The following is a 25,145-nucleotide window of genomic DNA, read 5'->3' on the forward strand; positions in this document are numbered from 1 at the left end:
TTGATTCAATGGTGCGCGAAGCCCAGCGAAGGATCGCTAATAATATTTTGTACGGCTGCCTACAGCACCGCCGTTAAATGTAACCTATCTGATACACTCCGAACCCTCAGAGCACAAACTATAGATCCCTCCCCCAAAAGAAACTCAAAAGCAACGCGCTCGCCACCATGGCCGTCAAGGACCCGCCAGTCCAAATCTCCCTGGCGGCAACAGTAAAGATCCCGAATCTCCAGCGCCAAAGTTGTCAGCGCTGAAAGGCAACATGGCCACTACCGAGCCCACCACCACAACCAGCGCCGCTTATACGGGCTCTGGCAGCGAAGATGATACCGCAAGTCCCCTCCCTAAAACGTCTCACCCCTCATCAAAGTCCGACCGCTCTCGGCCAACCATCGACACATCCGTACCACGCCATGTTGGCCTACCGATTCTCTCCCCTACAGACGCCAACCTCAGCAGAACCATGTGCCAACTCACCTCCATTCTGATGGCCATTCTTCTCATCGCCGTCGCTATTCCTTTAACCCCTTTGGCCTGGATATTTGTCCCCTCGGGCCAAACGCCGAATCTGGCGATAATGATAGCAGATCATCTCCTCGCGTCTACCATCTTCGTGCTCATAGTTACACTTGAGCTTTGCTTGGCGTCGCTCGAGGAGCCGGTCGAAATGGACGTTGTCCCGGGTGCTCGGTATGTGGCGGGTTTGGTTGGGCGCTGGATGAGCAGCAGGGAGAGGCGAACGGTTACTCGTGATGGGCACATTCTCCCTACTCATAACACTGTCGGGTACTGTGGCCACAGTGGTAGTCACAAGGATAATGGGAAAGGCGCGGGGTGGTGGCAGCGGACTTGGACCTGGCGGCCACAATACTACCCGTGGCTCAGCATCGTGAAGTCCTGCGCTATGTACTTTGCGCTGTTTAACGGGGATGCGATTGTCAGGGAATCTGTGGCACTGGGAGTGGTAGTGGTGGCGTGGTGTCTTGGATGGCCAGCGGCGAGGGCGTTGGGAGTGGGTGAGGTCTTCAAGGGGTAAGACGGTAAGTAAGTGTTGCGTTTGGATTGTATGGCAAGGTGTGGGTAGATTTCAAAGGGGGCTTGACGAGGAGATCTGCTCTTCACCCTCGTTACCTTACCTTGCAAGAGTCGTTGGCCTAGCGTGGGTGGTGATGATGCAAAACACGGGTACAGCTGCTAACGAATGCGTAATATGAGGCCACGGAGTTGTAAGCAGGGAGCAGTGAGCGATATCCCATTAGTGAAAAAGACAAGTTGCCACGAACTTCCTCGTGGCATAGTGGCCGAGCTGTGAGAATTTGTCCAACGCCTTTTACTTGAAGCAACCTTCCTTGTTGTGTACTCTATTTTTGGCTGCATATTTGTTTACGGTAGCAGTTAACTTCCCCCTTTGACTTTTCCCTTTATATCCTATTCCGCATGCACACAACACTTCCCGGACGGTCAGGACCTGAACCGGGCCCTTGGCTCTTTGACTTTGATGCCGCTGCAGTTCCCTTATTGATATTCCCCTAGGCAATTCCTTCGATATGTCTCAAGCGAGGAGAAGAACCGCACCAAGAAGTGAGCCCAATCCATCGAGCACTGCAGTAGCCGCTTCCTGACGTGGCGCACGGTGGCGGCTTAGTGAGACCTATGTACCAGGTACTAATTAAAGAACCGCTGGTCTAAGGTACGTAACTGTCGCTGTGCAAGTTGAATTGACGCCGAATCTTTGAATGCTAGTGGTAAACTGCGAAGCACCTCGCACTTGCCGTCTCCAACTTGATGAATAGATTCGGGTGCCGGAACCGGACACGTGCTGGACTTGGCGCCAAGCCTCCCACCCGATTGCATCATCCCGTCCGGGACCCTCCTCGCCCTGTTATCGAGACCCCGCTCAACTATGCAGGGCAACGCCCAGCGGCCGTGGCACTTGGGAAGTTGGAACCCGGTAAAACCCGTTTTTACCCCAATCGACTTGCCGAACGCCGCAACGCCGAGATCTTGATGACAGTTCTCTTCCTTTTCCTCCTAAGCCCGTTCACCTAATATGTTGAGAGACACTTTTAGTTTGGGAGCCCGATAGAAGAGTTTGAGGTATATTTTATTAGCGCCTACAGGATACTATCCCCTTCCTTCGTCCGAATTACAGGATCTGCTTCCTGGTCCGATCATCAACTACCCCTTCCTCCCCTTGTCGCTCGATTTCCTCCTCGAGGCTCTCGTGCCGGCCCGCCCTACGATGTATCCTGGGTTATAGCGCTAGAAGACACCTTTTTTGTTTGCCATCGCCGACGACGCTGACAGTAGCAATGCGTGCGCCTGTGCGCTGTGTGCTACCGAGGACCGTCCTCGTCGGTGCGCCGTCCACAGCTGTACGAGCAGCCCCGATCTCTGTACGCCAGCGCGCAGTATGTACAACATGCGGCTGTTTGGCGGATCCACAGCGTGACTTCAGCACATTGCGATCTCCCGGTCGTCGCCCGCGCACGATACCCCGCCCCGTGCTTCCTACTTTGACCACTACTGGGCAAAAGAGGAGAGCGTCTGCTGTGGCAGCCGCAGCTGAAGAGAACAGTGGGTGCAATGGAGGAACTGGATGGGCCGATGGCCGAGCTGACGCGGGGATACAGCCAACACAGAGGACATTGGTCCGATCCAGGAGTATGACCGGCGTGTCGCGAATGGCATGCTCCGGAATGATAGCCACCAGAGAGGTGTGTCATAGTCGTATCCCGTGTAAACGCAGAAGATACTAACTGCGCCGGTGTAAGGGATAATCCAGAGCTTGCAGCACCTGCACGAAGAGCTTCGCCACTACCGAGCACCGCCTGTCGTCCACCCAACCCTTGACTCTGTGACGCCGCAGAAATCTTTGTTCTCGTGGTTCGGCAACAGCAAGAAGATGCCAATTGGGCAGATCCCGAGCAACCTTCCGCGGGGCCTCTACCTGTACGGCGATGTTGGGTGTGGCAAGACCATGCTTATGGACCTATTCTACGACACCCTACCGCAGACCGTGCGCTCCAAGACTAGGATACACTTCCACAACTTCATGCAAGACGTCCACCGACGACTCCACAAGAAGAAGCTCCAGTACGGCAGCGACGTCGACTGCGTGCCCTTTGTAGCCGCCGAGATCGCCGAGCAGGGCAACGTGCTTTGCTTCGACGAGTTCCAGTGCACCGACGTAGCCGACGCCATGATCCTGCGCCGCCTGCTGGAGTCCCTCATGTCGCACGGCGTCGTCCTGGTCACCACCTCCAACCGCCACCCGGACGAGCTCTACAAGAACGGCATCCAGCGCGAGTCCTTCATCCCCGCCATCCAACTTCTCAAGAACCGCCTCCACGTCATCAACCTCAACTCCAACACCGACTACCGCAAGATCCCGCGTCCGCCCTCGGGCGTCTACCACACCCCTCTCGACGCGCACGCGGCCTCACATGCCGAGAAGTGGTTCCGCTTCCTAGGCGACCCAGATATGCCGGAGCCGCACCGCGAGGTCCAGCGCGTGTGGGGCCGCGAGATCGTCGTGCCCCGCGTGAGCGGGCGGTGCGCGTGGTTCACGTTTGACGAGCTGATTGGCCAGCCGCGCAGCGCGGCCGACTACCTGGAGCTGATGCGGTCGTACGACGCTTTCGTGGTGACCGAGGTGCCCGGGATGACGTTCCGGCAGCGGGACCTGGCGCGGCGCTTCATCACCTTCGTAGACGCCGTGTACGAGTCTCACGCCAAGCTCGTGCTGACGACGGCCGTGCCGCTACAGGAGCTGTTCGTGTCCCGCGAGGAGATCAGGGAGTCGCTTCTGGAGAAGAAGAAAATGAAGAAGCAAACGAAACAACAGCAAGGGCGTGGGAATGGCAAGGATGCAGGAAAGGGGGAAGAGGAAGTGGACGATGCAGTGGAGGATGTCATGAGCCACATGATGGACGACCTGGAACATAATGTCGAGCAGCTGTCCAAGTCGAACTTGTTTACCGGCGACGAGGAGGCGTTTGCGTTTGCGCGTGCCCTGTCGCGGCTGAACCAGATGGGCAGCAAGGAGTGGGTTGAGCGGGGCATGGGCCTGGAGAGCCAGGGCGGCAAGCAAGAGAGCGACAGCTGGAGGAAGACGAGGAGCAGGCAGATGGAGGACAGTATGTGAGAGGTGAATGGGGGAGGTATGATACCCTATCAGTATAGAATCAGCACTAGCGAGGAGTATCGCATATTTGGGTCTGACTGCGCAATCTTGCTGCAGCGTTCGGAATAGGCACAGCAAAGAGCATGAGCATCAGGAGGATATACTTGGACAGCATCGCTTCAACAACGAAAAAATACATCCAGATGTCGTCAAGGAGGTCGAGTAGTGCGCATGTACGAAGCATGGGCATCATGCATGCTGTACAATACAATACATGCATCAACCCGGCCATCTCAGCCGACAGTCCAAAGTATTATCCAACACATGTAATGTGGGCGGCATTCGCGGCCCACACAGGGACTATCTACAACGAATCCGAGTGGTCCGGTCCCTCAAGCACGGAGAAATCTGTGAATGCCAACTCATAACCAAAAGCCAGCGTCATGCGCGCGTGCTGGAGCATGTGATCGAATGATAGATACTTGATCAGGTCTTCGGTGGAGTGGATGTGGTCATCTGAGAATTCGAACGCCGACTCGATCACAAAGGCCGAAGGGTACCCAGCCTTGGACGCCGAGGCGTGGTCGGAGCAGGCGTACCCGCACTTGGTCTCGACGAAGGGGATGTCACAGTACTGCATGAGAGGTTAGTGCGGAGATTTCCCAGCATGCCTAGCGGAAGCGAACATACCTCAACAATAACCTTCTTGACAAAGTCCGTCAGGTTGGGGTCCACATAGTCCACGATGACTCCCACACTCTCAGGCTTGCCCGCGTCCAGCGTGCGCCTCACGAAACCCGTCATGTCCTGCTGCAGCATGGCCTTGACGTCGCGCCCCTGCTTCTCGTAGGTTGAGAAGATCGCCTGGCTACCCAGCAGACCACCCTCCTCGGCGCTGTACCAGTGGAACTCCAGCGTGTTCTCGTGCTTCCCCTTGACGATGTCCTCGGACTGCAGAATGACGCGGAAGGCTTCCAGGATGGTCACGGTGCCGCTGCCGTCGTCGTCGGCGCCGGGGGCGGCGAGCACGCTCGGCAGCCACAGGTTGATGGAGTCCTGGTGCGCGCCAATCACGATGGTCGAGTTGGTCTTGCCGGGGATGGTCGCGATAATGCTGTTCTGGCCCCATGGGTGCTTGAAGTGCTCAGCATGAACGTACTTCTCGGCACCCGCAGACTTGATGGTGTCGCGGACTTGGCCGAGGAGCCACTCGCTTGATTGCCGGCCGTAGTCGGACTAGTATGCCTGTCAGCTATGTTGAGTGGCGCGAGCTTGATGTAAGCAGTGTTGTCTACCTTGTAGTAGCGGGTGTGGAAGGATGTGAATGTCGTCAGGTGGTCTTTCATCTCTGTCTTTGACAGTTTCGCCAGTAGCGGCTTGATCTCCTTCTGCAGCTTCGGCTTCTCAGGGAAGACGCTCTTCTTCTTAGTGGCGCTCCTTGCGCGGAGTGCGCCGAGATCAGCGTTATCGGTGATGTCGAAGAACCGGATGCCGTTCTGGGGAGGAAGCAATCAGCGACAAGAACAGCAATAGTCGGTGAGGCATGGGACAGACAGACCCGTCGTAGCTCCCACTTCTCGTCCTCCGTGACCCATCTTGTCTCTCCTGGTGCGAGCTCAATGTGGTGTTGCTGGCTCTCTTCCGGTGAGTTGGGGATGCCGTGGGGATACAGTATCACCCGGTCTGGCTCGCCCGGCTCAGCAAAGCGGGCGCTCACCGCCGGCAGCAGCACGGCAAGCAAAGACGCGTTTGAGACCTTCATAGCAGGAGGAGATGGTGATGTCAGTGGTATATGTTGTTGTGTTGTTGTGTAAGAGAGGATATCGCTGTCCACTTCCGATTGAGAAGAACTCGGTCGGGTGAGGTGCTGTCGAGGGAGAGAGTTGTTTCAGAGCCGGCGACTGGATGCGTCACGTTGGGGAAGGCGCACGCAATTGGACGACCCCTGTCAGCTCAAGTGGACACCGCTTATCAGTGGGACTCGGAGATGATAGGAGCAGGTACCCGGAGTCCCGGACAATCCCCGGTAGAGACGCTAGGTTTTGAATTTGTTTAGCTTCCCGGAAGGCTGGAAGACCGCGGAAGGGTTTGGTGGAAAACTACTATAGTTATCTGGGATAGCCAATCAATTGAGACACTGCAGAGGCAAGGCAGCTGCTGCTTGATGGTTCGAGATGGTTTCGGCGGAGATCTTGAGCAGCTCCCCACATTCTCCGGATCAGCCTTTTGCAGCGACCCACTCTTCCAGTTGCTAACTCATCTGGGCTTAGCGGATTGTATCGCCAAGTCATTAGGAAGAGGTACCTGTAATTGACGTCATCTTCCTATCAGTGAGTGTCTGCAGTGGCATTCACCAGAGAGCTGGAGCCATGCACGTCATGCCTTGTTTGGTACTGCTTCTGCGGATAACTAGGGTGATGTGGTGCCTTTTTCCTCACTTATAAAGGTCTTGGCACGCTTGGCGTCTGTCCTTTGGATCTTGGCTTGTGTAACACGTTAAACTAGAGGCGTATCTCTATCGGTACTATCCAGTCAGAATGTCCTTGAGTTGAGAGACCCAGAGCTCCTCAGACACAGAATTAGGCTTGTAGGCCTCGCATTGTTCGCATTGTTGTTAGCGCTGATAACTCATCTGTACGTTGTGATCTTCAGCGGCAAACCTCTACCCTTGTATTTGTCGATCCCTGGCTGATATCCCGAGTAGGCCGCAATAACTCGATCCCATATAACCTTAGCTGCAGGGCAAGTGCCGTTGCTCGAACAGAATGGTGGAACAACATCAAGCCGTTCAGCGTATCAGCGACCGGCTCATCCGGTTATGTACTTCAAGTGAGAGTGTCTCATCTCTCGTCGCTGAGAATCCAACTCTGGCACCCGGCGATGCATGGGAGATGCTATACGGTGAACACGCCCTGAAGGTGGCTGTGGATCATGGACATAAGCGTCAGGATAGTGGTAAAAGCATCGGATCAGATGCAGAAGCCGTTGACGAGCTGGAGAAAGCAGCCAAGTGTGGGAAGTGGGGACCCACCAAGCCGAGCGAGCTGTTTCTGAAGGTCTGGCTGATTTTGGGTCGTGATGGGATCAGGGTTGGCGAGCTGACACGGCTGCAGATATATCACGATGCATTGTGCACAATAGACCAGGACCCTTTCCGGGCCATGGTCAGTCCTTCGCTGATGGGCGCTTGTGGGACGATTCCTCTGACCATCATCTCTATGTACGTTGTCACCCCTATTGCATCCCAGTTTGGCTGCTATTGCTTACCGTGACACCGACATAGTCTGCCCGACATTGTCCGCCACATGTCCAACGTCATTGTCCGAGCCGAGCATGAGGTGCTTTTCGCGACCAACTACTGGCAAAACAGCATCGCCTCGAAGTATATCACAAACGCCATTCGGGAGCTGGACCGTCGGGCTGGTGAAAGGGGCACCAAGATCGTGCTCAAAGTCCTTTACGACCGCGGTAGCCCCAGGCAGCTGTATGAACCACACTACATCGTGTCCGAGAAGGAGTTCACTAGCAACAGGGTCAACCTGCCGCACCCCAGCGAGATACCGAACATTGATATGCAGGTTATGAACTTCCACACTCCGGTGTTGGGCACCTTTCACGCCAAGTACATGGTGGTCGACCGGAAGATAGCGCTGCTGCAGAGCAACAACATCCAGGACAACGACAACTTGGAGATGCTCATCCACCTGGAGGGACCAATTGTGGATTCCATGTACGACATGGCGCTGATCTCCTGGCACAAGAAGTTGGAGCCGCCCCTGCCCAGCCACAACACTCCGGCTGCGGAAGGCGGCTTCGGAATCTCGCCCAATTTGACTACCGACGCAGCCAGCACGGAGCCCGCCGTGGAGAGTGTTCCGGCGGAGAAGGGCGCCGATACTCGACGAGCTGATCTAATGGCAGGGCCCGCAACAACACTCGCACTGCATACAGCAGACGACCCACACTATGACGACGACATCGCAGGAGAAGTGGCCCGCAGCCAGGCCTCTCTCGCTGCCACGGCAGACAGGACACATATCCAGGCGGTCACGGCGCTTCTCAACCACACTGTCAATGGAGGACTCACAGGAGACCCCAACGCGCCAGAGTGCCCTCCGGGAGAGCCTATGACGCCCTACATTACCCATCGAAGCCACGCCCTCTATCCGATGGCGCTCGTCAACCGCGCCCCTTACGGCAGGCCAACCCACAACTCCATATCAACGCCCCAAAACGCCGCCTGGCTGTCCGCCCTCCGCAGCGCCCAAGAAAGCGTCTACATCATCTCGCCAACCCTCAACGCTGGCCCGCTCATCCCTGCCATCATCGAGGCCTGCGAACGGGGCGTGAACGTGCACTGCTACATCTGCCTCAGCTACAACGACGCAGTACGTGTGCTCTCAACCCTTCTCTCCCCCAATAGTACAATACATGCCCAAAGCACATCATCCCTACTAACACCCCCTGATTTTCCACTTTTTTTTCCACACAGGGCGAACTCCTCCCCTTCCAAGGCGGCCACAACGAAGGGGTAGCCGCACACCTGCACGCTGCCCTCTCCCCCGCCGGACGCCAGCATCTGCACTACAAATGGTATGTCGCCAAGGACCAGACCCGCCCCATCACGCAGGCCCGCCGCCAGCGCAGCAGCCACGTCAAGCTGATGGTCGTCGACGGGGCGGTCGGCATCCAGGGCAACGGCAACCAGGACACCCAAAGCTGGTTCCACAGCCAGGAGGTCAATCTCATGGTGGACAGCCGCGAGATATGCGGCGAGTGGCTGGCGGCGCTGCGGCGGAATCAGAATACCGAGTTTTTCGGGGCCGTCGATCGGGAGGACGGCGTGTGGAGGGACGAGGCCGGGCAGGAGGTTGATGGTGCGATGGGGGTTAATGCGGGCAGGTTTGCTTGGCTGAGGGGGGTTAAGGGGGCCGTGGAAAGGGTTAGGGGGACTGGTGGGTTCTAGACTTCTAGGACACTGCAGGGCAGGAGGGATGGAAGGAGACTCGAGGCTTCTTGTATGGGGTTTTTTGCGGACACTTCTGGTCTTTCTCTATATATCATCGTTTTGCTGTGTATCGCTTTACAGTACGCTTATTAACCGCTTTGGCAACTATTCTTGCCATAATTCAGGCGTGTACGGTGTCTCCTCCTGTCGCTGGCCGTCTGTATGTTTCATCGATCACAACTTCATTCCGGTTCGAAGTGCTGCTCGCAAACGCAGAGTCGTTCATGTCGCACGTGCGACGTGTATGCTAATCGCGTGGCTATAGACTTGTACTGCGGTGGAGTAGTAGTCGACTTGCTAGGCTTCCCGAGCCAAGTCCGGGTACCACGACTCATGCGCGGTGACGTTACCGGGGGCCATTCTCTGCCCTGATGATGCGTACATATTAGACGTCAGTATGTCGGCTTAATCTCTTATAATAATGCGTGGGTGATCTTCAAGGATACAAAACTCAAAGACCAGACCATCCTCCTCCACGGCGTTAACTTGATCTACAGTCCCCGAGTCCCTTCGCAACGTTAACGGGTACGGGAACCACACGTTCAAGTTCGGGAAACCGGAAGACGGCACGTTCAAGTACGTCAAGATCCACTTCAAGCCCGATGCGGGCATCAAGACGCTGGACCACGCGGAATCGGTGCGGCTGGCGGGAGAAGAGCCCGACTACCACATCAAGGACCTGTACAACGCCATCGAGCGCGGCGACTATCCGTCCTGGACCATGTACTTCCAGGTCATGGACCCCAAGGACGCCGAAACGTACCGCTGGAACACCTTCGACATCACGCGCGTCTGGCCGCACAAGGACTACCCGCTGCGCCCCATCGGCCGACTTCTCCTCAACCGCAACCCGGACAACCACTTCCAGGACATTGAGCAGGCCGCCTTCAGTCCCAGCAACATGGTGCCCGGCATCGGTCCCAGCGCCGACCCCATGTTGCAGGCCCGCATGTTCAGCTACCCGGATGCCGCCCGGTACCGGATCGGTCCGAACTATCAGCAGCTGTCGTGCAATCGTGCCCTGCACGTCTACTCGCCTTACCAGCGCGACGGGCCCATGCGCATTGACGGGAACTAGGGAGCCGACCCTGACTACGGTAAGTGCTCCTCCCCTCTCTCTCTCTGGCTCTGGAGATGCGTTTGCTGACTAGTAGTACTATTTTTTTCTGCTCCCCCCTCGCCAGTGCGCTCGTCCTTCCGTTCCCGCCGTTTCGGCCCTTCCGATGTTGCTCACGATGTGAGTGGGTGGGCAGAGTGACGTTGTTTTCGTCGGAAGTGACGGACGATGACTTTGAGCAGCCGCGCGAGCTGTGAAAAATCTTCAAGCGCAGCGGCGAGGACAAGAAGTTTGCCAGCAACCTTGCGGCACACCTCGGCAAGGCGCTGCCCCAGGTGCAGAAGGCGACCATTGAGACGTTCAACCGTGTCGACAGGGAGGTCGAAGAGGCGATACAGCGTGCGCTCGATGAGCTGGAGAGCAAGGACGGCGCAGGGATCGAGCATAAGACGGCGCCCCTGGCCAAGCAGGTCTCGCGCGGTTGAGCATCCGGGTCTGGCTTCAGCAGCTGTGTAGGTAGAGATGATTCTACTCTCATACAACCCACAGCCTGGCAAAATTTGTTAGACCATTGATAGATTTTAAAATCTCGACCAAACCTCGGTGGAATACGGAAGGCGCCGTCTCACATGAGAATAGTCTCGTAAGTTGTGTTGATCAATACTACTACCTGCATATATCGGGAAACGCATCCAAATACCAAGTCAGAGTGCGGACACCGAGAGAAACATCACCGCAAACAGTTGGAGCCAGTCGGAAGGTACTATTCATCATCAAGCACGACCAATGCGACGCCACCAAAGTTCGTGTTGGCCCATTGATTTTCCTACCTAGTAGTACTAGTATTACCCTTTTACAGAAACGGCAGACAAAAAGGACAAAGAAAAGCTGACCATCCCAACCCAATCCAATCCAATCTCACCAGCAGCCCAAAGTCCCAGAATTACCGCAAACAGCTCCCCAACACATTTTCCTCAAACAAAGAAAGCTCCCACCGCAACCGCCATCACCAACCCCGCAACCGGCGCCGCAACCCCCGCAGCGGCACTGCTCGTGCTGGTGGGCGTCCCCGTGGTCGTGGTCATGGCGGTGGCAGTCTCGGTCCCAGCACCCGTTGTCGTGGTGGTGGCCTCGACTGTGGTAGTACTAGTAGTGCTCGTCACCTCCGTTTCCGTTTGCGTTCCTGTCTCTGTGCTGCTGCTGCTGGTTTCACTCTCACTCCCTGTCTCTGTCACCGTCGTGGCCACGGTGCCGCCGGTCGCGGTCCTCGAGCTGCTGCTGCTGGCCGCCTCATTGGGAGCAACCTGGCCGCCAAAGGCGCCGCCCGAGGGGGACGTGACGTCACCGGCTTGCCGGGCCAGCGCGGCGTACGTGTCCAGCGTCAGGGCGCCTGATCCGGCCGGGTTGATCACGGCGACCATGCCGTTCTTGCAGTGCTGGCTGTTGTTTTGCGAGCAGTAGATCGGGACCGGGTTGGTGTGGGAGACTGTCACGCGGAAGACTTGGGGCTGGACGTGCGTCATTTGTCAGCTTTGCCCCCTTTTTTTTTTTCTTTTGCGTAGCATTTTGTTGTTGTTGTTAGGAAACATACATTGACGGTGCCCTGCTGGGTCGAGAAGAAACCCGAGTAGAAGCCGCCCTCGCTCGCTGGGTGGCAGGCGCTGTCGAAGGTGCCGGCCACGACGCTGTGGTTGCGCGGCCAGAAGCGGAACTCGATCACGTCGCCTTGATGCGCGTGGATCACGTTAGGCTCGAAAGTCAGGCCGTTTTTGCCGACCGATACTGGGATCGTGGTGGCTACGGAGCGAGCCGCGAGCCCGGCGAGCAGCAGTGTGGACGACAAGAGCATGTTGTGTGCGGTTGCTGGGTGTGTTCTGAATGTGGCAATACTAGACTGAATCTCAAGAGATCAAGCTAGCCACACGTCGAATGATGCTGTAACTTCCCTCTCTGAGCAGGCTTTACGAGAAGTTCCGATCTCACTTCCACAGAGAGTTAACAGCCCTAGCCATCCCTCGAGTGGCCTTTATAGTATCGGCTCTCTGTCTAAACAAAGTCCGCCGTCCCACGTCACCCTTCCCGCGGACTTCGCTGAATTTGGGGACTCGGCCCTCGACTCGTTTAGCGATTGGCTGCTCTGCTTCGGTCGACACCGTCTCCTCTGCTTTGGGAAATTAGGGGGGTCAAGGCAGCAAGGAGACAAAGAAAACAGACATCTACAGTCCTCCTCAGCCACAGCCTTGGACTGGGAAGTTGGTTATGGTGGTTTTTATCCGCTGTGGCTCCTTCATCTCGTTCCTTGATGATGGTGAAAAGTGCTCAGCATAATTCAGTTCATAGCTGACAGATACAGGAGGATCGACGATTCGACATACACAATTCGCAACCTCCATTCCGCAACGTTTGTAGAACTAGCACTAGTCATGCTTCTTCCCGATGCTCCTCTTGAAAGGCTGCCTGTAGGTGTCTTTCTCTTCTCTTTCTGTCTTCCCCTTCTCTTCTTCTTTATCTTCATTTCCTTTTTTTTTTCACTTTTCTTTGGTTTTTATTTTTCTTCTCTTCTTAGAAAAACATAATATAGCGGTGCCCTGAGAGCACCTTTCGTTGTTCGCCATGCCAGTTTGGGGCCGAAAAGCTTCAGACAAGCTCGTCGTAATGACTGTGTTTGGTATTCACGTCAAGCGTGTCTTCAGATTCGTTAGACATTCCCTTGCGGAGTTCGCATCGGAGAGATAGTTACACAGGGGAAAGCTCTAACCAGAGGCGGATCACCAAGGGCACAGTATTCGCTATGTTTTTCTCGTGCACCTCTTGGACCAGACATACAATATTAGCTGTCGACGCTGAGGTGGCTCCAAACTTCTCCATCTACAAGGCTCATACGACTAAAAATGGATGAGGTTGCTGACTGTATAACTACAGTACGTGTCCAAAAGTCTGGAGCACCCCGCACCAACCACCCCGCGCCACACGATTTTTGACATCATGACCAAGACACCTATCCTACAATAACGTTCCACCAGATGAATTTCTAGCAATGCAGATATATACAGTTTAAAGTCCTGGTTCTAGCCATCAATATTTTGTATACCAACCCCTAGCTTTCTTGACTGCAGCCAATCGCCGGGGTATTGAGTCGACCAGCCTGTCAATCTGAGCCTGGTCAATTGACCACCAACAACGCCGAAGACATCTAGTAAACTCAGCAACATCCACGTGGTTCTTCTTGAGTAACCAGATATCTGGATATTCCTGCTTCATCCTCCGTTTCAATAGAGCCTACATATGCTCAATAGGGTTAAGATCTGGGCTATGAGCAGGCCAGTCTTCAAGGACCTCAATCATATGATTTAGGAGCCACTCGGTCGAGGATAACGATGTATGGACCCGGGCGTTATCCTGCTGGAAATGCCTTGTACCATCGTAAACTGGAAGAAGGCCCTTTTCCAATGCCCACTGATAGCTCCAAAAGCTATATCCCCCTGTTTGCGGTGGTTGATAGTCACGTTCCATGACTATAAGGTCAGTCCTCCCCCCTTTCCAGATTCCTGCCCAGATTATAATCGAGATAGTGCCTTTACCATGACTTTGTATATTAATAAAGTTCTTATCCCATTTTTGAGAAGGGAACCGGAATGCCCAAGCTGCTGGGCTACTTGAATTGTTCTGGCAAGACGATTCGTCGGTGAAGATAGACTAGAGGTTGGTCAGTAGATTCAAGGGTAAACTTCAGAGTCACTTACTCGCATTAGCACCTCGAGATTCTCTAACCAAAGACAAGCAAACTTATATCTGGCCATTGCTACAGCCTTTGTCAATGGAATTCTCTTTTGTGCACGCCACTTGCGCATTCGATGATGGCGGAGAACTCGGAGCACTGTTGATCGAGAGATCCGAGCATCAACTATATTAGTGAGCAGTTGCGTTGTAAGGCAGGGCTTCCGCTTTGCAAGTTGGATGATGTACCGCTTCTCCCGACGCGTAAGAATCTCTGGCCGGCCAGTTCTAGGCTTGGATTCAAAGGTGGTAGAAGATTCGAAGCGTTGAAGTGATAGTTGGACTGCACGACGGCTGATGGAAAACGCGTTGGCAACAGTCGTCTGGCTAGCCCCCGCTGCAACGGCACCAGCAATGGCTGCACGTGCAGCTGGTGATAACTCCTGGCCAGGCTGACGGCCGACCGTCAATTTGGCACCAAGCTCGGCCAAATTGAACATGGTGGGCTGTATTTCTGTTGGTTGGAAGGTTGATGATGGGGGGTGTCGTGTTGCGATGCGCGTTTAGTTAATGTGGGGTGCTCCAGACTTTTGGACACGTACTGTACTACTAGTACCCAGGTCGGCGGATTACGACCAGTTGAAAGCAATGACTGAAATCATCAAATTGAAGATGTAGGGACCGTACCTAGGTATTCTATCAAATTATCCTCACCTAGCCAAATGTGCATATGTGGCTTCGCGACTAGGACATTTGTCGGTCAAGAGGGGAGGCACAAATGTAAGAATGAAGAATCAAAGTTTTACAGGACCACTAGTAGTGTTGGTAACTATTGAAGCATCAAACAATAGCAACAATGTCAGTTACGGCTTGGATAACAGATCTCCGACCGTCAATATCCAACTACTACTGACTTGATAGCAAAACTACCTACCTATTGCAGCGCCCCGAATAATACCAATAATCACTACGCTCTGGTCTGCTAGTATTGACATCGAACATGCCCATTGTGGCGTCTCTCTCCCGTACTTACCGGATGGAAAGCTGATGGGCCCTTCATCCCATTTATGCCACGATCGTGATGAGATCAGACGAACAACCTACTGGTTCGTGGAGAACAGGACCGCCACTGACTCTTCTCTCCCGCTTTGACTTCCAGTGCACCAAGATACCTCGCAGTGGCTGTGAGAATTTTTTTAGCATCCCAGAAGATTCGGATCCATCATTCACCAACTTGTCGCTTCATCTATCTCGAGGCCCATCGTTAACTCAACGAATTTTCCCGTCACCTATCACTGCGTATTACATCCCGCGTCAGCAGCTAGGCAACAGGGGTACCCCTATTCCCGAACTGTACTTCGCGTCCATGTGCCCTGAGTGGTTGAGGTATCTCGACAGTTCCCCAAAAGATAATCTGATTCGGCAATGGGCCGATGCACTACGGTGAGTCTATTCAATCCTTGGCGACGTCAACGTCTACGCGGTTTGTGCCCTAATACCTATCCCTCAGGGCCGGAAACCCAATCAAACCAATCAACTTCGATGAAGTATCCGCTCGCCTATCGACCTAGTCCGACCGTAACGCATCGCCAACATGGGCGATCGAGGAAGAGTCACCGCAGCCGCTGACACTTCTGAGCGCGGCTGAGCGTATCATTAGCTCGATCATTGGACAAACCAGATCGGATACGGCTGAACTCGACGATACGGAGGCGACAAGCGGCGAGCCGTGTGCAGACTCGGACGAGACCAGGTCAGACGTGGCTAAACTCCAGAGTTCTCAAACGAGCAACGAGGGAGTGAGCCCCGACCCGCCGCCCCGTGCTATGCCCCTTTCCCCGACGGGGACGCGGCCCAACAAGCGAGCTCGCGACGGGGACGAGACCGAGACCGAGGAGCAGCCGGCATCGAAGCGGCGAAGGGCGACCAGTACCGACCAAGGCCCGCTCGCTCGAAATCCCGCGCTTCCAGCGCACCGCCGTTCCTGTGCGTCGAGGACGACGCCGCCGCCGCCACCATCGCCAGCCCGCCGACGACCACCAACCCCTCGCAGGGCGGACGGGGGGATCGGTCCGCCGAGCCGCAACCCAAACCCACAAACCGCAGCCAACCCCGCCGCAGTGCCCGGATTGCCGCGCGCCAGGCGTAGGGAGGCGGGGGGTTCGTTAGGGTAGGGGAGTGACGAGCCGATGGAGGCTGGGCTTTTCGTTATTTGCGGGATCTGTCTGGGTACGATGATGGTGGAGGAGGGTGGGATCGAGTTCCGTGGAGTGTTGTTGCTGGATGAGGAAGTATTCGTATTCTGAGGACAGACGAAAGGGAGGATTTGAGCATCTTGAAGTTGGCAGGAGCAGGTATTACAATCCACCCCACGTTTGTTAGCTCGGTACTTAAAGTGGGATGAATAATGGAATCCTTGAGAATTCTCAAGGATATTGCCATTCTTCTTTTAGATGTAATACCCGACGGCTTCCCAAAATAATGGTTCCTAGGATGGGCTATTTTATAAGGTCTGCCCTGGTGTTGTGATGGGGATGATGAACCTGTGGAGGGTAGTGGGTGTGAGATCGGGGAGTTGTGGGTCTACTTCTGAGGGATTTGGTTGGCCGCATGCCCGGCAAGGCGCAACCGTAAAAGGGAAAGTGCAGAGGGGGAAGGTTCCGAGCTAACAAACAAACCAGCGTCGTGTTGTATTGTACATGCCGCCGCGATACGGTTAGAGGCAATGAGGAACAAAGCTCGGGCTGGATCCCTGCAATAGGGAGATCATTGACAATATGTGCGTAGGAATGTTGTGATGAGCTACTTTTTTGCTGCCGAAGTGGTTCACAGGCATCAGAACCATTGTACCCCATGTCCACCTTCTTTCAGGAGAACGCGTGTCATCATCAGAGCGGCACGGTCATCGGATCAGCTTCAATATATCGAAGACTCAGGACACAGACTTCCGTCGTTGCGACGGGTTGCATGTACATTTATAGGAGGGGTACCTCTCGATCTCCCTCAACCAAAGTCTCGACTCGATACTATTTGTCCTCCAGTTGGGCACACTCGTCAGCCATCGATCACAATGCGGAGATAGTTTAGATATGGGATGGGAGGTAAAAGAGGACAGAAATCAGAGTAAGTGGATATTGTAATCATGGGTAATAACTTCATAGCCATGGAAGTAGGTTGAAGTATCATCACGAAGAGCAGCTTGGGTCGCAGTCTGCGGGGAGACGGAAGCTGAGACGACTTACTACCAGGTAAATGCGAACGATGAAAGTATCTGGTCGGGACTCCAGGCGAGAGCCATGATGGTGGTTTGTTTCCTATTTAGTCCGCTTTCATCTTGAGGTCGAGGATACGATCTCTCATACGCCACAGAGGCCAACAACGCGAAGTAGGAAAGAGGGAAAAGTTCATGGGAGAAGAATAAACGCACCTACGCGGGGATGTGACAAAAGGTTTTGGTGCTGGGATCGGCACTGCCCTTGAAGTGTCGACTCTGATCGAGCAGTGCCGACATAGCCGACGGGAGCACTGAAATACATGTAGTACACCATCGTATCATACCGTACTAGGCTAAACCCGCCTTACCAGAATTGGCGAATTCATAGGTAAGGTACGGATTAGTGTACAATACCTCGGTAAGTAACCCTGCATTCTCTATACGTAATACGCTGTCACTCAGCCCCTGATACGTACGGTAACCATGATTCTCATTCCCTCAGTTTTCTTCCCACTTGCGCTCTATGACTATCCGTATCTCTACCCCTCACAACATTTACCCCAGTACATCGCGTACCATGTCACTGACTCATTAACCAGGTACTGCCGCGGCTTTGGCGGCTTCGGGGTCCAGGCGCCTCCAGCGGCCGAGGACGCCTGTCAGCACGGCGATCACGAGCGCAAGACCGCTCGCAGTGATTGCCAGCGCGAAGGCAACTTTGATCCCGGCCATATACGCCTCCAGAATCCCCCTCATCTTATCTTCGGGGAAGTGAGACCGTAGCTCCGTGGCACCCGTATGCAGCACTGCGGCGGGATCGACGCCCGGAGCCATTGCGGGCAGCGACGCGACCAGCGTGTTTGCGAAGGCGGACTCTGCTGCGCTAAGAAGGATGCCGCTGCCGATGTTGAGGAAGACTGCATTGGGTGTCAATTTCAAAAGTAGGTCAATGATAACCCCGAGAGGCACAGCGCCACACGTTCAACCGCCACAATGGCGAAGGGTGCACTTACATAGGACGACGGCGGTCACAGAGGCGATGTCTTCGGGCTCGGCGAGCGCCTGGCAGGTGATGGCCGGTATCTGAAACCCGGCTCCCCAGCCAATGGCTCCGATGATCTGGTACCCGAGGCGTTTGTCCAGAGATGTGGTGACCCCGAGTGTGTAAAGCAGGCCAGAGCCGATGCACGCGGTGACGGCGCTACACACCTGGAGGGGGATGGCATGACCCGTCTTGGTGATGAAGATTCCGGACGAGACGACAGCCACGGTGGCTGCCAGGATCAGAGGTAGAATGTCCACGCCGGACATGATGGGGCTTGCGCCTAATGTGCATTAGCGAGTCGCGATTGTCGAGCACCGGAAAGCACCCTTGCCGTGCCGCTCTTCTCTTGTTTCACTGAGAAGGGACACTTAGGGATGACGACCAAGAAGCTACAGCACTCACCCCCGACGCTCTGAAAGTAGATGGGCAGATAGTAAATCACGAGGTAATAAGAACCAGCGAACAGAGAAGCATAGGCGCTGCCGAGATAGACGTGGCGCTGCCCGAGCAGGCGCATGGGCAACGTTGCTCGTTCGCCCGAGTACCGCTCCCACGCGGCGAAGACGGTGGCGATGAGGACGAAGCCCACGAGCAGGCCTATGACTTCGCTGCTGTTCCACGCCTTGGACTGGCCGCCGTACTGCATGGCCAAGCTGTAACAGACCAGTGCCGCCATGACGAGGCCCACCCCGACAGGGTCGGCCTGCAGGATCTTCTCCCTCCAGCTCGCGGGGACCGGTTTCGCGGCGGGCGGAGTGCGGAAGAAGAGCAGGATGATCAGGACGGTGACCTGCGCAGGGCAACAATGCACAATCAGCTTGACCCAGGTCTCGGCATCTCCCCTCCCATCAGAACTTCATATTACTCACTGCACCGATGGGCAGGTTGATGTAAAAGCACCACCTCCACGTCGTCGTGCTCGTGATGGCGCCGCCGACGAGCGGGCCGACCACCGAGGCAAAGCAGTACGCGAACCCAATGATGCCCGTGTACGAAGGTCTTCTCCTCGGCTCAACGACCACCGCAATGATCACGTAGCCGCCCGTGGACATGCCGGCGCAACCGATACCGGCCACGGCGCGGCCGGCTATCAGCGTGTTGGCGTTGGGAGCAGCGCCGCATAGCAGGCTGCCGAGCTCGAAGAGGGCGATGGCGGCTAGGAAGGTATGCTTCAAATCGAAGTACTTGTACGCCTTGCCCCACGACGCCTGGAAGCTCCCCGACGTCAGGAAGAAGGCTGCCCCGTACCACGATGTCTTGTCGAGCCCGCGGAACTCGTCCGTGATCTTGGGGATTGCCGTCGCGACGATGGCCTTCCAAAGTCTGTTAGCCCTCTCGACTCCGCAGCAAATATATTATCGTAACAAGGGGCGAGGGGAAGGAGGGTTCAGCGTGGAGTTCTCACAATGTCGAGCGCGGATAGAAACACGCTCAGCGCTAAGGCGACGACGACGACCGCAAGGGTAGCGCCGCTGGGATACGAAACCGTGTCATTCTCAGCCGGTGCGCTGACTTCTGTATCGCTGCCAGTGCCACCCCCGTCTCCTTCGACTTCGACCTTGTCTGTGAGAGAGGCATCACTTTCCTTCGACAACTCCGGTTCACAGGGAACAATCGCATCGGGTGGCTTCTGCGGGCTGGCATAGTCCTCTCGGCTCAATCTTCGGAGTGGTGTGTCGGCCTGCGAGCTTGTCATTTTGGAGGGTGTGGCCTGGGAAAAGACGTGCGCTCAAAAGTGAAGCCTTGTATCGATACACGAGTGCGTCGGATGGATGCAATTGAAGCAAGAGACTGATCTCAGATTGTTCTTCTATCGGATTTTCGAGTCCACGCCATCAACAGCATGAGATGAATCGCACTAGCCCCAAGACTTTGCAAGACGGAATGAGTGCACAGGTAGCTCGCCATAAACTTTTATCTGCCCAGTAGCTCGATGCGCCCCTTGCTGGAGAAACGGAGACAAAAACAGAAACAGGCTGCGCCATGTTGAATCGGGCAAGCCAGGCCAAGTTCTCAATTTCTCCATCTCGGCTGTCTGGCAGGTAGCAAACGGGAAAGGGTCAAAACTTTTGCTGCGTGGAAGGACCTAGTTGGTGGAAGAAGGGAAAGAATCAAAAGTGAAGGGAACTCTGGAGGGGGCGGGCGCAGCCAGTTTATCGAAGAATTTTGGCATCTGCATGTCCGTATGTACCTAGGTACCTTGCCGTCTTACACTACCGTCCTCATCGGCCTTTGTGCTCCCATCGGATCTGGGCCAGTCGGAGAGTTTGCGACACGACTTGGCACGAGGGCATCCCGGGCCCGTCCCGGGCGAACGTTCCGTGCCGCTTGTTTGCGCATGCATGCAATGCTGACCCTGCATGCTGAGTTGCTGACATTGCATGCTGACCCGCGCACTAATGTCGATCCGACTTAGATCCAGATCGGATAGCAATGCGGAACAACCCAGGCAAACACCGGGCCGGAGAGATTGGGGTCGGCCAAACCATACCCGGGGTCTCAAGGCGAGGGGACGGAGTCACGAAGACTCGGAGAGACCTTTCTTTCAATTCAGGCAGCTGAGCAAGAACCGGGCTGGGCCGGCAACCGGACTGCGGTTGACTATGGCCAACGCGTGCTATGCTGTATGCACCTCAGGCTGGATAAAGTGTGTGCCGTCTTCATTGATGCGTACTTTTCAATCTAAGCAAGAACCATACCAAACTCATACCATCATCACTGCTTAAGCCTACTAGTTCCTTGGATCTTTTGTCCACAACCCAAAGCCAAGCAAGATAATTCACGACGCAATCTCGCACCATGGCTCAGACAATCGTCCTTATCAGCGGCGCGAACCGCGGTCTAGGGCGCGCCTTCCTCGAGACATTCCTCTCGCGCCCTAACCACACCGTCATTGCGGCGAACCGGGACCCAGCGGCCAAGACGTCACAGGAGCTGCTTAGCCTGCCGGCGGCGGAAGGCAGCAAAGTCATTGTTGTCAAGGTGGATGCCACGGCCGAAGACGACGCGGCGGCGGCGGTGACCGAGCTGCAAGAGAAGCACGGCATCGACCACATCGACACGGTGATCGCCAACGCGGCGGTCGCCTGGGTGATCCCGACGGTGTCGCAGCTTAAGATTGCCGATCTCAAGGAGCACATGGAGACCAACGTGCACGGGGTCGTGCGGCTGTACCAGGCCGTGCTGCCGCTGCTCAAGCGCTCGGCCAAGCCGGTCTGGGTCAGCATGGGCTCCGAGTCGGGCTACCTGACCAACTTCCTCAGCTTCCCCAACGCCGCCTACGGCCCCACCAAGGTGGTGCTGCACTGGCTTACCTGCGCCATCCACACCGAGGAGCCGACCATCACGGCCTTTGTAGTCGACCCGGGGTAAGTCATATCCATGTATTATCTCTCTGATGTTTCTTCCCCCTTCTCCCTTTTCCCCAGGAACTGGTTACGGTGGTACTACCGTACACGAAAGGTGGAGAGAGAATCCAGGGGCTGACGATCTGTTTTCCGTGCCATTTCCTCCCTTGCAGCCGCGCCCAGACGGACATGGGTAACCGCGGCGCAAAGGCCGCGGGCGAGCTGTTTGGCATCCCGGAGTTGACCCAGGCGGAAATTCCGGTGGACGTCAGCATCGGCGGATTGGTGAAGGTGATCGACGCGGCGACGCGGGAGACGCATAGCGGTAAGCTCTGGAACTACAAGGGGGAGCAGGTTCCGTGGTGAAGAGAGCGGGTATTGCCGATGTACCAGGTAGTGTAGTAAGACAGAGTACACGGGTTTGTCTACATGGGAAATAGTATTCACCACAATCTCTTTTTTTGAAGCCCAAGCGTCAAGAGTGCAACCACAAATTGCACCGATATGCCAAGATTATATGCATACACAGTAAGAATGACGGGAATAGGGAGACCTGATGATGGGAGTAAGAAGAATTTAATTGACTTCAAGTTGCACCAGATGGGAGCCGAAGGACTGGCTGACGAGTGTTATTGCTCTGCAGCCTTTAAGTTGGAAGAATTCCCACCCACCAAAGCGATTATATGTTCGGCCAGCCCAGCCGCCCTCGAGGGAGACCTCTTCAGGTTAGCATGGAGATGATGGTATTCAGTTCTCGGGAGAGAGGATATGAAAGGATCAGCTGGGAAGTATATCCTGGTCGTATTAATGCCAACCTCTTTCTCTAAAAATCGTTTCCCTTGTACTCTAACGGACGTGCAATAACTTCTAATACACAAAAGGTTCCTACTACTACTAGTCATACAAAATCCCTCGCGGGATGAAGGCCATACACTCCACCTTACTTTCTATTCTAATATCACATTCCGCTCCCCACATATATCCAACAACTCGAACTGCGCAACCCCTTTTTACTTTCACGAGGCACGGCACAGCCTGCCATCAGCCTGGGCCGCCCAGTAGTCGCTGCCGACCGACGCAAGGCCGTACAGGGCGAAGTCCGGATCGTGCGTGCGCTTCACCTTCAGCAGGCGGCCGTAGTTGGGGCCGTAGTACTCGTCGCGCCACTGGGCCGTGTCGAAGGCGCCCTCGTTCATGTAGCCGCCGCCTCCGGGCGTCAGGCGGCGCAGCAGGTCCTGGTTGGCCACCATCTGGCGCTCCAGCGCGCGCAGCTCCGCCAGCGGCGACGCCGGGTCCCAGTAGACGTCCATGTTGACAAAGTAGAGCGCGTCGCGCCACGCCGGGTGCACGGCCGTCGGCGGCGGGATCCCCCGCACGCCGCGGGCCACGCGCGATGGGGACACGTTGCCGGCGATCCCGTTGACCGTCCACGCCGACGTCGACGCCTGGCTGGTGATGGTGCGGAACGCGGCCGTGAGCGCCGCGGCGGAGCGTGCGGCCACCTTGCGCGGGATCAGGCGGCCGCCCACGAGGTCATTGGTCGGGTGGTTGCCGAACGGAAGCCCCCCGGCACGTACGTGGACAGATGCGCGTGGAAGTTGGGCAGGGAGCTGGTCGTGTTGGTGAAGGGCAGACGAAGGTCGGTCAGCGCGGCGAGGAACGGCGCAAGGAGGGCGTCTACCTGCGAGGTGCTGCCGTCGAGGAGCGTGACGAGGATCTGGAGCGTCGTGTTGGTCAGCGACCATTCGGTCGTCAGGCCCGGGACGACGTCGAGCGCGAACAGGTGGCCCTGCCACTTGGTCACGGCCTGCCAGAACGCATCGTTGTTGGCGGTGGTGGTGGCGTTGGCGTGGGCGTTGGCGCTGGCGCGGTTGTTGACCGTGACGAACGCACCAGCCACGGGCCCGTCGGGATGCAGCCGCGTGGTCTGCGACACGACCACCGCGTAGGTGCCCGCGCCGCCGCCGTTGAGGGCCCAGAAGAGGTCGGAATGCCGCGTCGGGCTCACCACGAGGTGCTCGCCGCGCGGCGTCACCACCTCGAACTCGAGCGTGTTGTCCGACGCCAGCCCGTACGCGCCCATCAGCAGCCCGTGGCCGCCGCCGCCCACAAAGCCGCCGGCGACCCCGACCGTGGGGCAGAAGCCGCCGACGAAGCGCAGGCCGCGAGCCGCGGCGGCCGCGTACACCTCAAAGGCCTGCACGCCGGCGCCCAGCTTCACGGCCGGGCCGGTGTACTGGCTGCTCGAGTAGTTCAGGAAGGTCATGTCCTTGAGGTTGTGCGTCCACAGCGACAGCGCGCCCTGCCCGTTGGACCGGCCGAGGTAGTCGTGCCCCGTGTTCTTGACCACCAGCCGCACGTTCTTGTCGCGCGCGAACCGGAACCCGGCCTGGACGTCCGCCGCGCTGCTGACGTTGATGGCGTACGCCGGCGCGTTGCCCATCTTGCACGCCGCCGCCGACTCGAACACGCTCGGGTCCTCCGCAAAGGGCGTGCACGAGTTGTTCAGAAAGTAGGGCGACATGACATGGACGGGGTCGGGAAAGCTGGCAGTTCACAACACCGTCAGTACGTACGAGGTCTCGTTGCATAGTCGATTCCTGAATCCTGGCTGGGGATGAAAATTGAAAAAAAGAAAAGAAAGAAATGCTCTTACTATGTCTGCTGCAGCGTCCACTCGCTGCGCAGCCTCTCGCAGGCCGCCTCGTCGCGGTTACTCCCATAGCAGACCTGTGCCAAGGGCTGGCCCGCGATCAGCCGGCCACCCACGGAACGGTTCAGGGCTTGCCACTCGGCCGCCGAGGGCCAGAGGGCATCGCCTGGCAGGTACCGGCACCTTGGTGCGGGTGCGGGTGGTGGGACAGCGGCCGCGTTGATCAGCGGCAGCGCCCACCCTAGAATATGCAGCAAGGCTGCAGGTGAGCCAATGCTGTGGGCTGAAGCTGAGGCAAACATGGGCGGTGGGGATCAGATCAGGAGAAAGACGGATCCGGTTGGGGGAAAAGCGATATCGACAGCAACACAACTCCTAGGACGGCCTTCGTCGAAAAGCCAACTGGATGCTTCAAATATCAGGAGATCGAAGCTCCATTTAGTCTTGGGTCTTAACGCTTGATAATCTCCTTCCGCCATGCCCGGTGTGCCTGCTGAGGCGGCGTAGCCGCGTAGGTTCCGCGCCATAGACGCAAAGCCTCACTGCCTCTTGCTATCTCGTGCCCCCCCTGAATTCAGGATCCTTCCGGAAAACGCCATGGCGTTATGCTCCTGTGCCTCCTCTAGCCCGCCGCCTCAACCGATAGTCCAATCTTACTACCTCTGCTTTCAACCCTGCACGTGGGGGGCTGAACGCGTACGCGTGATGGTGGACGGAACGCCCTGGAGCTCCGACGGTGTCCTCGCCGTGCCCACCGTGGCGCCATCTAGCTTGTAGGCTCGTCCGATGCTTGTTGCTGACCGTCACTCGGTGTGATAGGGACTCCATTAGCGCATCACAGCCGCAGCGTTGCGTCCATCGCTCGCCTCGTCCCAGGCTCCTGGATAAGGCTTCAGCTGCGCAACCGAAATAGACAGGCATGGGGCTTGGGTCAGTCGGAAGACAAGGACCCCCTGCCTGGCGCGGGATGCATCTTCC

At 56.3% G+C, this 25,145-nt stretch overlaps 10 protein-coding genes across 10 annotated transcripts; 6 read left to right on the forward strand and 4 right to left on the reverse strand.

Annotated features, from left to right (window-relative positions):
• The first annotated feature begins 96 nt into the window (after positions 1-96).
• On the forward strand, positions 97-1,115 carry B0T15DRAFT_175085 (uncharacterized protein). The gene has a single exon (XM_062862248.1). It carries the CDS (start codon positions 263-265, stop codon positions 1,034-1,036), a length of 774 nt encoding a protein of 257 aa, XP_062723156.1. The 5' UTR covers positions 97-262; the 3' UTR covers positions 1,037-1,115.
• A 1,066-nt stretch (positions 1,116-2,181) lies between these two features.
• B0T15DRAFT_175106 (AFG1-like ATPase-domain-containing protein) lies at positions 2,182-4,170 on the forward strand. The gene is made up of 3 exons (XM_062862249.1): positions 2,182-2,577; positions 2,634-2,717; positions 2,775-4,170. The coding sequence occupies exons 1-3, from the start codon at positions 2,313-2,315 to the stop codon at positions 4,145-4,147; spliced, it is 1,722 nt and encodes a 573-aa protein (XP_062723157.1). The 5' UTR covers positions 2,182-2,312; the 3' UTR covers positions 4,148-4,170.
• Positions 4,171-4,219: 49 nt separating this feature from the next.
• On the reverse strand, positions 4,220-6,061 carry B0T15DRAFT_175155 (uncharacterized protein). The gene is made up of 4 exons (XM_062862250.1): positions 5,685-6,061; positions 5,422-5,622; positions 4,817-5,362; positions 4,220-4,760 (listed from the first exon to the last, which is right to left on the reverse strand). The coding sequence occupies exons 1-4, from the start codon at positions 5,886-5,888 to the stop codon at positions 4,491-4,493; spliced, it is 1,221 nt and encodes a 406-aa protein (XP_062723158.1). The 5' UTR covers positions 5,889-6,061; the 3' UTR covers positions 4,220-4,490.
• Positions 6,062-6,474: 413 nt separating this feature from the next.
• B0T15DRAFT_414522 (uncharacterized protein) lies at positions 6,475-9,271 on the forward strand. The gene is made up of 5 exons (XM_062865442.1): positions 6,475-6,760; positions 6,831-7,182; positions 7,240-7,346; positions 7,410-8,514; positions 8,619-9,271. Exons 2-5 carry the CDS (start codon positions 6,892-6,894, stop codon positions 9,090-9,092), a joined length of 1,977 nt encoding a protein of 658 aa, XP_062723159.1. The 5' UTR covers positions 6,475-6,760; positions 6,831-6,891; the 3' UTR covers positions 9,093-9,271.
• A 1,086-nt stretch (positions 9,272-10,357) lies between these two features.
• Positions 10,358-10,676, forward strand: B0T15DRAFT_492860 (uncharacterized protein; the record flags this gene model as incomplete). Its single annotated transcript, XM_062866888.1, has 2 exons — positions 10,358-10,371; positions 10,466-10,676. 2 exons carry the CDS (start codon positions 10,358-10,360, stop codon positions 10,674-10,676), a joined length of 225 nt encoding a protein of 74 aa, XP_062723160.1.
• A 257-nt stretch (positions 10,677-10,933) lies between these two features.
• On the reverse strand, positions 10,934-12,323 carry B0T15DRAFT_530029 (uncharacterized protein). The gene is made up of 2 exons (XM_062869147.1): positions 11,783-12,323; positions 10,934-11,699 (listed from the first exon to the last, which is right to left on the reverse strand). Exons 1-2 carry the CDS (start codon positions 12,038-12,040, stop codon positions 11,166-11,168), a joined length of 792 nt encoding a protein of 263 aa, XP_062723161.1. The 5' UTR covers positions 12,041-12,323; the 3' UTR covers positions 10,934-11,165.
• Positions 12,324-15,333: 3,010 nt separating this feature from the next.
• B0T15DRAFT_554073 (uncharacterized protein) lies at positions 15,334-16,244 on the forward strand (the record flags this gene model as incomplete). Its single annotated transcript, XM_062870343.1, has 2 exons — positions 15,334-15,351; positions 15,480-16,244. 2 exons carry the CDS (start codon positions 15,334-15,336, stop codon positions 16,080-16,082), a joined length of 621 nt encoding a protein of 206 aa, XP_062723162.1. The 3' UTR covers positions 16,083-16,244.
• Positions 16,245-17,412: 1,168 nt separating this feature from the next.
• On the reverse strand, positions 17,413-20,344 carry B0T15DRAFT_554077 (major facilitator superfamily domain-containing protein). Its single transcript, XM_062870344.1, has 5 exons — positions 19,573-20,344; positions 19,037-19,480; positions 18,570-18,957; positions 18,136-18,447; positions 17,413-18,039 (listed from the first exon to the last, which is right to left on the reverse strand). Exons 1-5 carry the CDS (start codon positions 19,861-19,863, stop codon positions 17,714-17,716), a joined length of 1,761 nt encoding a protein of 586 aa, XP_062723163.1. The 5' UTR covers positions 19,864-20,344; the 3' UTR covers positions 17,413-17,713.
• A 622-nt stretch (positions 20,345-20,966) lies between these two features.
• Positions 20,967-21,880, forward strand: B0T15DRAFT_510665 (uncharacterized protein; the record flags this gene model as incomplete). Its single annotated transcript, XM_062867870.1, has 2 exons — positions 20,967-21,535; positions 21,688-21,880. 2 exons carry the CDS (start codon positions 20,967-20,969, stop codon positions 21,878-21,880), a joined length of 762 nt encoding a protein of 253 aa, XP_062723164.1.
• A 266-nt stretch (positions 21,881-22,146) lies between these two features.
• B0T15DRAFT_554089 (FAD binding domain-containing protein) lies at positions 22,147-24,469 on the reverse strand (the record flags this gene model as incomplete). Its single annotated transcript, XM_062870345.1, has 4 exons — positions 22,147-23,016; positions 23,088-24,060; positions 24,171-24,350; positions 24,408-24,469. 4 exons carry the CDS (start codon positions 24,467-24,469, stop codon positions 22,531-22,533), a joined length of 1,701 nt encoding a protein of 566 aa, XP_062723165.1. The 3' UTR covers positions 22,147-22,530.
• Between the last annotated feature and the right edge of the window lie 676 nt (positions 24,470-25,145).

This window comes from Chaetomium strumarium (genome assembly GCF_033439665.1).
Source record: "Chaetomium strumarium strain CBS 333.67 chromosome Unknown B0T15scaffold_3, whole genome shotgun sequence".
Classification (NCBI taxonomy): Eukaryota; Fungi; Ascomycota; class Sordariomycetes; order Sordariales; family Chaetomiaceae; genus Chaetomium; species Chaetomium strumarium.

What these genes read in the sequence shown, in the direction of transcription:
- B0T15DRAFT_554077 (XM_062870344.1), bottom strand. Translation starts at nt 19,863, where the DNA reads ATGACAAGCTCGCAGGCCGACACACCACTCCGAAGATTGAGCCGAGAG. An exon ending in TCAACCTGCCCATCGGTGCA is followed by an intron (nt 18,958 to 19,036) that starts GTGAGTAATATG and finishes TGCCCTGCGCAG; the next exon opens with GTCACCGTCCTGATCATCCT. An exon ending in TGTGACCGCCGTCGTCCTAT is followed by an intron (nt 18,040 to 18,135) that starts GTAAGTGCACCC and finishes CACCCAATGCAG; the next exon opens with TCTTCCTCAACATCGGCAGC.
- B0T15DRAFT_530029 (XM_062869147.1), bottom strand. Translation starts at nt 12,040, where the DNA reads ATGCTCTTGTCGTCCACACTGCTGCTCGCCGGGCTCGCGGCTCGCTCC. An exon ending in CCCAGCAGGGCACCGTCAAT is followed by an intron (nt 11,700 to 11,782) that starts GTATGTTTCCTA and finishes ACGCACGTCCAG; the next exon opens with CCCCAAGTCTTCCGCGTGAC.
- B0T15DRAFT_175085 (XM_062862248.1), top strand. Translation starts at nt 263, where the DNA reads ATGGCCACTACCGAGCCCACCACCACAACCAGCGCCGCTTATACGGGC.
- B0T15DRAFT_175106 (XM_062862249.1), top strand. Translation starts at nt 2,313, where the DNA reads ATGCGTGCGCCTGTGCGCTGTGTGCTACCGAGGACCGTCCTCGTCGGT. An exon ending in AGCCGCAGCTGAAGAGAACA is followed by an intron (nt 2,578 to 2,633) that starts GTGGGTGCAATG and finishes GCGGGGATACAG; the next exon opens with CCAACACAGAGGACATTGGT. An exon ending in GAATGATAGCCACCAGAGAG is followed by an intron (nt 2,718 to 2,774) that starts GTGTGTCATAGT and finishes CGCCGGTGTAAG; the next exon opens with GGATAATCCAGAGCTTGCAG.
- B0T15DRAFT_175155 (XM_062862250.1), bottom strand. Translation starts at nt 5,888, where the DNA reads ATGAAGGTCTCAAACGCGTCTTTGCTTGCCGTGCTGCTGCCGGCGGTG. An exon ending in AGAAGTGGGAGCTACGACGG is followed by an intron (nt 5,623 to 5,684) that starts GTCTGTCTGTCC and finishes CTTCCTCCCCAG; the next exon opens with AACGGCATCCGGTTCTTCGA. An exon ending in TCAAGAAGGTTATTGTTGAG is followed by an intron (nt 4,761 to 4,816) that starts GTATGTTCGCTT and finishes CCTCTCATGCAG; the next exon opens with TACTGTGACATCCCCTTCGT.
- B0T15DRAFT_414522 (XM_062865442.1), top strand. Translation starts at nt 6,892, where the DNA reads ATGGTGGAACAACATCAAGCCGTTCAGCGTATCAGCGACCGGCTCATC. An exon ending in CCTCTGACCATCATCTCTAT is followed by an intron (nt 7,347 to 7,409) that starts GTACGTTGTCAC and finishes ACACCGACATAG; the next exon opens with TCTGCCCGACATTGTCCGCC. An exon ending in GCCTCAGCTACAACGACGCA is followed by an intron (nt 8,515 to 8,618) that starts GTACGTGTGCTC and finishes TTTTCCACACAG; the next exon opens with GGCGAACTCCTCCCCTTCCA.